This window comes from Manduca sexta, chromosome 22 (assembly GCF_014839805.1).
Source record: "Manduca sexta isolate Smith_Timp_Sample1 chromosome 22, JHU_Msex_v1.0, whole genome shotgun sequence".
Taxonomy (NCBI): domain Eukaryota; kingdom Metazoa; phylum Arthropoda; class Insecta; order Lepidoptera; family Sphingidae; genus Manduca; species Manduca sexta.
Genome location: NC_051136.1, coordinates 12,883,007 through 12,894,577, shown reverse-complemented (window position 1 = coordinate 12,894,577; position 11,571 = coordinate 12,883,007). Strand labels below are relative to the sequence as shown.

The following is an 11,571-nucleotide window of genomic DNA, read 5'->3' as shown; positions in this document are numbered from 1 at the left end:
TCGCGTTGGTACGATACCAACTTTTTTCATAACCAATACAAGTTCGATGTCGTACGAGTGTTCCAACGTTTTATTGCACCTCCTTCCTTTCTTATTGGATTGTTTTATTTACTGTCCTGTTATTGCTTAGATATACAGACGTATTACGTTTTCATTCTTGAATGAGGAGACGAGCAAATTTCTCGCCATAATACTAGCCTAAATTTGAGTAATAGAGATTTGAATAAAATTAAAGTTCGTTTGTCAACCTAAATGGTTGGATGTTAATTCTTGCATGATTGTGCTGTAATTGGAAAAAAAAATGGTTTATGCGTGATGGACTAGAATAATCAGGATCTCCAAATAATTCCATTAACAAAAATATTGTGACTGGGCGTTGGTTTTCTAAATTAGTAGTACCATCTAGCCAACGCGGCCCATTCATATTTTATTCAAAACTACTCTCTACCTATTACACAAACTACCAGAAAAGTCACAAAACATCTCCACAACGAACCAAATTATAAAGTTTCTCCAAAATTTTACCGTTCCAAAATAATTCCAGTAATTCCGTGTATAAACTGGAACACATTTCCACAGTCTGAATAATTCCAATGAATGCGGATGGCAAATGGCAAAGTCTAATTTATATGTCTAACGTAACATCTCACTGCTGGTACACTTTGAAGTGTGTTCTTTCAAAAAGGAAATACGAAAATTTCGTCTTGTTATTGTTAATGTGAACACACGGGCGGTTTTGACGCTACCGGTTTATTAACGCTAGTTTGAGTGGATTTTGGATTTTCTTCAGTACCGTTGTTGATGGTCAGATTTCAATCGAAACTTGTGTATATAGACGTAGTAAATAATTTTGAACTATATAGCTGTTTAAATTCACCAACACCATAAACAAAAATATTGAACCTTCTTTTTATTCACCAAGCACAAGTTTTGTCTCCCCGTCTTGTACTGGTACAAAAGACCCGATCTAAACATTAATCAAATGAAACGTTTCAACGCCCGTCTGCAACCCCGAGACAGCAAAGAAACTTTATGTTAAACCGAATGCACTCGCTGTCGGCGGCAAACGCCTAGAGTACACCGCGTCTTGAATACAAAATAGCTCGTTGCAAAATGCATATCAGGTGCATATAGCGGACCCGCCCCTAATTTGTACGTAAAAATTCAACAGACGCCAGCCGGCTTTACATAACAGAGACCATGCCAATGTTTATTTATTGGGTCGGAATAGGTGAGGTGAAACTGGAGGTTTTTCGGTCGTTTAATACCATACACGCGTTAGCAAACGTGTCTAGCCATCGGCTTTAGCCCGTGAGGAAGTGCGTTTGATTTTCATAATTTGTGGACCAGTAATTCAAAGAATTTGTAAGAGTTTTGAAGCGATTTGGATATTCATTTCAATGTTTTGATATTCAACAGAAGCCGCGAGCGAAAGCTAAAACTATCATCATCCATCCAGAGGAATTTAAAGTACTTAGGTGTTTTGGCATGGACTCTACTAAATAAAGTCGCGATTGAAACTATCAAAGAAGTAAAACGAAAAATCTTTGCAGCAATATTTTATTCAACTTAAAACATCAACATCTAACACAATGGAGCAAAAAATTCACACAAATTAATATTCCAAAGAATTAACGTTAACAATAAGACCAAAGTTCATTGATGGTGCAAGCTTTTTCGCAGCATTCGTTTACGACGAATCGCTTGCCTCTGGAAGGAAGGCCGAGAGTCCTGGCATTATGACGGGCCAGCAATGGCCAGCCGTACGGACCTTCATGCTCCTTGTAGTAAGGTGCTAATAGGGCACCTAGAAAGCAGACAAGATATTTAGATAAATGAAAAATAACTCTACTAACTTATCGTAGTTTTGGGATTAAAATCGGATTGGTTGAAATAATTAAAATCATTTTCGTTGTAGTTATTTATTACAATTATAACCCCATTATCAGCGAGAGTAGATTATATAATGAACTCTATGTTAAACATGGTACCATTGGCATAATGAACAGCAGGCCGAGCCTGTTTTTACGTAGTATTAGAGAATTAAGTAGTTTATAGGTAGTACAATTTAGTTTCCGTACAATTTTTGTTTATATAACTCACTGAAGTATAAGCAGATGTTTATATTGTTAATTGTTTTTTGTAGAGTCGTTTCTGTAGTATAATTTCAATTAGGGCATAAGTTTAGGGGAGACAATCTAGTCTTAATGTAATTTAGTGCTTAAGTATTGTTTATAATGATTGTGTTCTGTGCTATACCTTTTATTAAATAAAAAAAAAGAAATGTACGTACCATACATAGTTCCAGAATCCGATCTTTTTTCAGGAGCACCATAATCGAAGCAAAGAGCAGCTAAAGCTCTAGCTAAGGTCCTGCCGCAGTACACTTGAGGGTTGGTGTCCTGGTAGGAGATGTGACCACCAATGTGGCCGCAGCAGGTAGATACTAACGCCAAGATGGCAACCAGAACCAGAATTTGGTGATTCATCTGTGGAGAATGGAGTTTCTTATATACAATGAAGAGCTAAGACCGAAGTTCTTAGCTTCTGAAGTGCTAACAACTCTGAGGACCAATTTTTAATGACTCAAAGGGTAAGTAAGGACTAGAATTATAGTGAATCTTAATCTTAGTATCGCCTGTGAATTGAGAATCCAAGATTACGATTATTATATAATCCTTTTAGTTTTTGATCCTTGCAAAAAAAAATGATGTATATCTTCAACTTACTTTTTATGGAGTTGAGGATTCCTGAACTCACCTGATGTAACTGTGGTCGTGTCTAACAAATTCTCCCCTTTTATACCCCTACAATATATGGGTGGTTTATTAATATGCAGTAACATGTCACAATTTACGTCTTGTTCTTAATATGTTCTGAAATCTTGATATTTTCAAGTAGTGCTCGGAATATTTTCGACTCGAGATACACTTTCTTATTTATTATTTACCAGTTTGCCACGATTCTGTTTGTAAGGAAAATAACCAAGGTAAGTGGTTTGCGAAATATAACCGTAGAAATGCCTTGTGTTTGTTTCTTTGATTGCCGCAATTATTGTGGCACGCCGCCCCGACTCCGCAACATCCGTGGTATCTGTCATTATAAATGTCAACACTCTTTAACCATTTGCTGGTGGTTAATCTCATCCTGAATGGCATAGCGTGGTTAGCTAGTCTAATGGGTTATTTATTCAGTTAGAGAAATTTCTATCATATCATATCATACATCCTTCTTATTTGAAATTTCTTGTAGGTAATTTTGTTTTATATCTGCAATGCTTGAATAAAATATTTTATCCTAGTTAATTTCATGTTTTCTATACAGTGTCTGCTATTCAACGACACCTAAAAAAATCACGTCAGATTAACAACATCATTAAGGCATGAAAGGTCATCAGACATCAAATCTAGCAACACCATCCCAAACAAGATCTCACGATTTTTCCGTATTAATTTGCTTTAGACAAACAATAAAATCCTTAAAATCTCGCTATATTTCAAGACGCTAGAGACACGATTTACCGCCGCTTAATTTTTAAAGATAATTCAATAAAGGTGAATCCCATCAGGCGACAGTGTGGCGCGATTTCCAATATAGGTCGCGCTTAAGCCGTCACATAAGGTGAATCCGCGTGGAACATTGGAAGCGACGTGCCCTCCAGAAAGCAGGAGGGCACACTTCATTTGTTAAAAGTCGTTTCCACCCCGTTGCGTTGTTTAATGGATATCAGTGCTTATGACTTGAGATAAACAGCCGTGAATGCTTGATGGTTTTGAAACACGTGAAATTGGTCGTGAGTGGGATGAAGTGGAATTTTAAGGCTTTATAAAATTCTCATGAAAGCGATATATGTGCTTGATGGTCAAACATGCATCAAACCTTTTTCCCTTATCTGGGATAAATAGAGTGCTGCCCTTTACCGAGTACAATTCTAGATTATAGAATGATAACAGAAAACCCCACTGCCTGTGAGTAAATAATTATTTTATGCATTACGAAGTTAAAACCAGGAGACACCTGAAATGAATCCAAAATTAAATTGTTTGTGGGTATATTAACAAATAGCAGATACGCATTTACAAAAAAAATATATCTGCAAACCAAATTTTAAATATCACATCGTTTTTGAGACAAAGGGCCATTCAAGTTTTTTCGCCTAAATAAAACTTTAACCGATAAAACGAACTTCTTATTTCAAATAAGTAGAAATTAAAGAATAAAACAATTTACCAGGAATCGGCCAAGTTTATAAAATTTCAGATAAATTGATATTGAATCTCAGAACAATGACAAGCATAGAAGTAACACTATGACATTTGAGTGTACTCTGTCTTTGACAGCAAGAAATTTAATTGTGTTGCGATCCCTTCTGACATCTTATCGATATCGATAGATGCTCTGTCTATCGGCTATGGTAAATTCACAGACCTGCTAAAATAAACACTTTTCGGTCAGTCAACTACAAACCGTTGCAAATTGCTATTTTAGATAAAGGCTAAAAAAAAGATATCAAAACCCTGATTTGGTATTCAAGTACCAAAAAAGTCTGGGTATATATAAGCACTCGGTAAAAAGATGTTAAATTATAGTAAACTATAGAACTACCGGCGTTCTTCGAGCTAAATTTTCTCCAATTTTCATTTGCTATTTACTGCAGTTTCCATGCCTTCCCAAACGTCATTCACACAAAAATAGTTTAGCATTTAGATTACTAAATTAATGTTAGAAATGTTAGCAAATGTTAGAAATTTCGGAAGGAATGGAAACCGCTGTAAGTAACAAACAAGAAATCGGCCAGAATTTCGTCTAGGAGAAAGCCAGTACGCCTTCTGTTCTTTTCTGACTTTCTTAACGATTAAAAGATACCCAAGAGGTGTGGTTTGACAGAAGCTACTAAAATGGGACAGTAAAATTAAAACACAGCGGTATGAATCATGTCACATATTATGTTTGATAACTTATTTCAATGTTAATAAAACTTTGTCGAAATGCTTAGAGCAAACACGGTGCTGTTTTTTTCAATGTCAATTGGGACGAGCTATGGAAACGATCCATTTTTGCCTCATAGCATCATTTGTGGGGAATCTGCAATGCAAAAACATTGTATGAAACACACTATGAAAATCAGATAGTTTCCTCGACCCCAGCCTTCGCGCACGGTTTCCAAGTGGCTTTTACCACTACACCACCGTATATTGAAAGTAAAAGGCAATTTATGCAAAATAGTAAACTACAATATACTAACATCTATGTTATCGACAGAATATGCAGCACATCACTATTGAACACGACTACGTAAATTGGTAAAAATGAAAAATACTTAATAATTACTGTATCGAATGGCCAACAGCAGATTATAATATGACTACAGCATAATAAAGATTAATTAATAATACTTTTTGCACTTATGTACAGGGTTTTAAGCAAATATATTAGGTTTTTTGTTTACTCACCGATGGAAGCTGATGATTTCAGTTTCATTTTCTTTACGAGAAGAATGAGATTTACACCCCACAATAACGCAGGCCATTGCTTGTTCGTAGGGCTATATTATACTTAAACAGCACTGTGTATTTATTAAAATTAACAACAAAAATATTACAAAACATGTAGCCACTTTTGAAAAGCACGCGCTGAAGTATAACATAACTAAATTGTGTGGGCGCGTTTGTGACATTGTTTTGAGGTTGGCAAGTTGGAACACTTGACATTTTATTTGCTTTTTAATTCGGCATCATAAAGAGGACCAAAGGTAACCATTTGATAATTTTAAAGTGTACGCAAGCCGACTTTAGCAACATAATATTTGTCTCGTTCTTTTCAACGGTTTTGGCCTATTTGAAAAAAAAGGATAAGTATATGAGGGTAATTTAGATTCCTTCTATGCTTGTTCTTGTTCTGAGTATTGAATAGACCACCGGTATAAGTAGTCCTTCACAGAAGTTTTTGTGGCTTCAAAAAGTAAAACGTTCAGCCTTACAAAGAATCACTAAATTTTTTAACGCTAATAAAAAATAAAAAATGTATCAAAATTATATACTTACTAGCTATGGACTTATCAATCAGATATGTCATTCCCGTATAGTGCGTTATATGAGTATTAATGATAGTAGAAAGATGTCTTAGGTAGTACCTACTTCTGTTTTGCGCTCGGTAACCCGTGATGTCTTAATTCACAGTTATTAAAATATTATTTAACTATAGCAGAATCTATTTTTTCCATAGCAGAACGAGATGGTTTTGTCAGCCTCGGATCTAAGGGGGGGCTAGCCGGCGCCCATGCCACGGAAGGCGAATTCAGAGGGCGGCAAATTCAAACTTAGCAGACGAATACATATTAAGGTCATTCGGGGGAAGTGCGACATAAAATTTTCATAGCTGGATTCAATCCAAAATAATTTCTTTTTGTGCTGACTTAAGAATGTAATTTTATTAATTTAAGAATATTTGGTATTTTGTGATAACAACCTATAGCCATTCAAGGAAATCGGACCATAAATTAATAATATTTTGCTCAAAGTAAAAAAAATTGGTAGTAGGCGCACTTGCCACCGGAAATGGGCTAAGTGCGCTGTGTAAAAAAAACGCCAATATGAAACATTATAAAGAAAACACTAATTTTAGTCCATAGAGAAATAGGTTTTACTCGCATTGCTCTTGGATAATTTTTAATCACTCAATATTATAACAAACTATGGCTGTCAAATCAAATTCGGGGTAAGTGCGCCATATATATGTAAATCAGGGCTTGAAAACATTTTAGATTTTTTTTTTTATATATAATTTTTTGCTATGTTAGAGTTTTGTGTGCGGATATGTTGGAATAAAAAAATGGTAGCCCTAATATAAAATCCATTATATTTCTAAAAACTAAAAAAAAACATACAAAAATGTAGGAATTAACAATTTTGAATGCGTTATAACTCAATTACTTAGAATTTGGCCTTATAACATTTGATATGTTTTAGCTGCATTATATCCAGATAACGTGCCTGATCGAACAGTTGCAACCTATTCACGTAAAGTTGCTCTAGACCAAGGTATTTCAGTTTTTCTTTTGTAAAAACGAATTAACTAATACGCCCTTTTATTTAAGTCGGCTCAAAACAAAAAACATTGAGTACATCAAATTCTGCTGTTAAGTATAACATTTAAATAATAATAATTCATTTTATTAAAACTTATTGTCAAAAAAGGTTGGTTATATATGGATCAGGGGCAAGTGCGCCATACGACTATTAACTGTGGCGCACTTGCCCTACTCGACAATTTTAGGTACATTTTTTCGCATTGCTAAAAAATCCTTTATTTTAGTATATATAAATAAAATTCAGGCAGGAAGTTAAAATAAAAGGTTTAAACTATGTATTCACCTTACTGGTTTACAGAAATATGTTAAATATCTTGAAATATTTGATGTTATTTTTCAGGGGGTCATCTCGGATTACAGGTCTAAATGACACTTAAAATAAAATGGCGAATAAATCGTATTAAAATGAACATAGCCATTTATGTTTTTAGTGGAACTGTATTTCAGTTAGTAGCATAGATGTAAGATTGCGGTAATTGTATAACATCAATAGTTCTCGATTTTTTTAGGGTAGGTGCACTTACCCCGTCGGCGCACTTGCCCCACCTGACCTTATCTAAATTTCAATTGCTTAACCCAGGGAAAAAAATTAAAAAAAAAGCTAGCTAACGAGTACCACTAGTTATAATAATTCCCCCCTGCCTCCTCCCATCCCGGAAATCTTCCTAAAACTTTTCTTTCTCCTCCCTCGTTACTATTGCAAATCTAGGAGGCACTTGTATGGCATAAAAGACCCCAAGAATAAAATACATAACATTTTCTATCCCCAAAAGAAAAAAAAACAAACATTAGCAAATAGCTATAGTAAAATAGCAAAATAAAATGTGCCATTGCATAAAATTATAATGTTATGCTTTTAAATTACAGATTCTGAAACGCACTTTACATTTCGACGTCAAAATCTCAGTTGTCAACACAGACGTCAATGTCATTATCAGCTGTTTGTCTTAGTCGGTCATTTTAGAAAGTAAAAACGAAAGTCTGCTGAGAATGAGATACCGTTAGCTCACTATTCCCAACAGAAACTTAACATGGACGATCACTTAGATTACTGCTGGCGCTTACTCGAACACGCCGCGCAACAGCGTTACATTCCCGCGATGTTAAACATACTTGATGTTCTTTTTTTAAATCTCGCATTCGCGGTTACTTTTACCGGTGTTTTGATTAATTACTACGAAAAATATGTACCACCGTTTATCAAAAAGGGTTATTTGTACGGGTCCTTCGCGTACCAAGGCTCAGAGGCTAATTATTTGCAAGTTTTAGAAATACCGAAATCATATTACAGACACTTTTATCTTTTTGCGTCATTGTTTAGTGTTTCTTCGCTGTTTTATATGTGCATGGTATATTTCCTAGGTTTCGAGGTGAACAAGTATGTTATTTTGGGTTTGAAGTTTACATTAAAGGAGTATGAACCATCAGGTAATATATTCATTCTATTGTTTATATTTTTCCTTTTCCCACATAATTATTATGGTACAATATTTTTAAATGCTTGAGTATTAATATTTATATTAGAATATAATCCTACAATTCCATCAGCCACTTATACTTTTTTTATTCACGTGCCTGAATCAAATTACTCCCAATAAAATGTAAAACTAGATATTAGAGATACTGGGTCAATTATAAAGACCTACTTAGTAAATTGTTAGCTAATGAAGTTTTTATATATATTGCAGTCTGCATCTGACTCAGATCTATGAAACCAGCCTTGCTCCACTTTCAAATGTATAATGCATGCTTGTATGCATATTAATATGGAGATGATTAATTCTTCAGTCAAAATGTTTTTGGTCTTCTCTTCACTTAGCATTAGGTGAAATGAGGGTGCGCTGCTATGCTGTTGATTAAGTTATATCTATTAATTGCATAGGAGTTATAGAAAGTAACTTACTATTTCCATATAATGTGTGATGTGTTTCATATTAGTCATATAAGAGCAATTCAAGAAAAAAGCTAAGCAGTTTAGCAACTGTTTTGTTTTTGTTAATATTCCCATATATTTAGGGTTTACACAATGTGGTGGTGATGGTGGTGGATGATGTTATCTCTTGTAATTTGTAGTGTTGTTTTTTATTTTATTTTGTTATTTATTTATTCATAGTGTTAGAATATGAAGATATTATTATTATAATCAAATATATTTATTTATTCTTACTTCTCTGTTAATATGATACAGAAATGTTTAACAGTTAGCAATAACATGTGAGATAGGAATCAACATAAATTTTAAAAAATTGTTTGTTTATTATTAATAATATTTTCGTTTTATATTTATAATATCTTAATATATTGTTAGGATTTTTTCTTGACTCAACTGTCTACCAAAACTTTAATATTCAACAGTTTTATTCTTCTTTCATCAAAATAGATCTATATATGGTAATAAGTTAATATTTTTCCAGCCTCTGTTGCAACTGCTTTAGTAGCCATGATGCTGCTTACGGTGCAATGTATGAGAAGATTGTACGAGACATATTACCTGCAAGTGTTTGCTAAGAACAGCAAGATGAACCTGAGCCACTATCTAGCTGGCATATTACACTATTATGCTTGTATACTGGTTGCAATCGCCCAGGCTCCTTTATTTTCTGGTGAGATTTTTTTATATTTTTGGCAATCTTAAGATATTTTCAGGTTCAAAGTTAGTCTGCTGACTGGATAATATAATGATACAAGAAATGTATCAACCAGCATTGTGCCACACAGTTTTACTTCATACCATAGTAAAAAATATTTGTGATTTGCACAATTTTTTATATTTTTATATGATTATTTATGGCATCAATCCCAAATTGGAAATTAGGTACAAACAGAATCAAATGTGAAAAAAATTAGAACAGAATATATTTTTTAAACCAGTTTTCAAACCCAATTCATAACACTTCACATTTTATTTTCAGGAGAATCACGAAAGAACATAACATGGATTGACACAAAAACCATTTACCTGGTTGTACCTTCAGTCCTCATTTTCATGTGGTGTTGGCATGAACAGTACAAGACCAATATTATCTTTGCAAACATGCGTAAAGACAAAAAGACTGGTAAAGTTGTAACTGAGGACCACAGTGTGCCAAGAGGGAGGCTTTTTGAGTATGTGTCGAGCCCGCACAGGATGTGTGAGGTAGTGATGTACACTATATTGTTGATGCTAATACCGACCAAGACGTTCTTCTGCATTTATTTATGGGTTTTGGGTAATCAGGTTGGTATATTTTTTCATACTTCATGAAGCGAGGTACTTGCTTATTTGATAGAAAAGTCCATAGCTGCTTAGAATTATAGTAACATAACCCAGGCCTCTGAATAACAAAGCTACATGAAACTGAGCTGTGCTTGTCATCATAAAATCTTTATAATTATCATAACCTATTCAGTAATATTAATTTTTTTTTCAGTTCCAAACAGCAATCACAGCTCACGATTGGTATAAGAAGACCTTCAGTAATTATCCGCCCAACAGAAAAGCTATCATTCCATACATATTTTAATATGTCGGCACCAGCTTTTATACAATTGTAATTGTCCATAACCACACTATAAATATTTACATATTCATAATCACCCAATTTTCATATATTATAGAATGGAAAACCCAAAATTTATTATTATGAAACAAATATGTACCTGTTCAATATTCAATGAATCTGAAAATGTAATTGTTTATTTTTAACTAAATACTTAGTAAATTTACGTAAGAAAGAAAAGAATAAATACCAAGTATGCGATTTCGTGGTCCATGTAATTTGAACAGTTTGCATACATTCATTAAAATATTGCGAAATGTTTTTTTTTTCAATAGGTATTAATTATGAGGCTATAGAAATGTTTGGTTAAAGGTCGGCATTACAAAAATTTATCAATGTACGTAAAATTGACGAAATTACATTTCAAATTGTGAAAAAATTGGAGGCATTTATTAGATTAGATGTTCAAAAAGTGTATTTTGTACTATTTATTAATAGACCTAGTTTGGAAAGGATTGTATCGACAAATGTATTCACATTTACTGTGAAATACATATTTATACATATTTATAAGTCTTTCCTAATTCATCTCCCTAGATTTTTTTATCATTGTTGCTTGTAGTATGAAGAGTCAAATCTTCCTCCATCATCGAAGTTAGATTCTAAAATTAAAAATATTTGAAAACAGCCGAAGCAGCGGTCGAAAATCTTATAAATTAAAATGGAATATTCCTAGAACTGCGGAAGAACTGAGGTCACTGTACAAAACAAATAACAATTTTGTTGATCAAGACCCACAATGGAAAGCTCTTTTCAGTTATGTTATGGAACCAAAAATCTTTGTGTTAATAATCAGAACACCAGACAGAATCTTAATATATGGACAATACGTGAACGTTTTAGTAGCGATTTAGATACAGTTGCAATAAAACAAAGATTTTTTAAAAACCTGTGATTACCAAAATAACTGACGCGCTGATTGGTCAGTGATGTAGTTACTTT

At 33.6% G+C, this 11,571-nt stretch overlaps 1 protein-coding gene and 1 long non-coding RNA gene across 2 annotated transcripts; one reads left to right on the top strand and one right to left on the bottom strand.

Moving 5' to 3' along the window:
• Positions 1-2,740: 2,740 nt before the first annotated feature.
• On the bottom strand, positions 2,741-4,274 carry LOC119190165. Its single transcript, XR_005112796.1, has 3 exons — positions 4,231-4,274; positions 3,880-4,017; positions 2,741-3,344 (listed from the first exon to the last, which is right to left on the bottom strand). It is a non-coding gene; the product is annotated as an uncharacterized LOC119190165 (long non-coding RNA).
• A 3,747-nt stretch (positions 4,275-8,021) lies between these two features.
• Positions 8,022-11,140, top strand: LOC115441984 (polyprenol reductase). Its single transcript, XM_030166921.2, has 4 exons — positions 8,022-8,518; positions 9,505-9,693; positions 10,003-10,307; positions 10,501-11,140. The coding sequence occupies exons 1-4, from the start codon at positions 8,122-8,124 to the stop codon at positions 10,591-10,593; spliced, it is 984 nt and encodes a 327-aa protein (XP_030022781.2). The 5' UTR covers positions 8,022-8,121; the 3' UTR covers positions 10,594-11,140.
• The last annotated feature ends 431 nt before the right edge of the window (positions 11,141-11,571 follow it).

Bases quoted from the DNA above. Each gene is read 5' to 3' on its own strand.
- LOC115441984 (XM_030166921.2), top strand. From the start codon at position 8,122: ATGGACGATCACTTAGATTACTGCTGGCGCTTACTCGAACACGCCGCG. The intron at 8,519-9,504 runs GTAATATATTCA...ATATTTTTCCAG, and splicing joins AAAGGAGTATGAACCATCAG to CCTCTGTTGCAACTGCTTTA. The intron at 9,694-10,002 runs GTGAGATTTTTT...TTTTATTTTCAG, and splicing joins CCAGGCTCCTTTATTTTCTG to GAGAATCACGAAAGAACATA.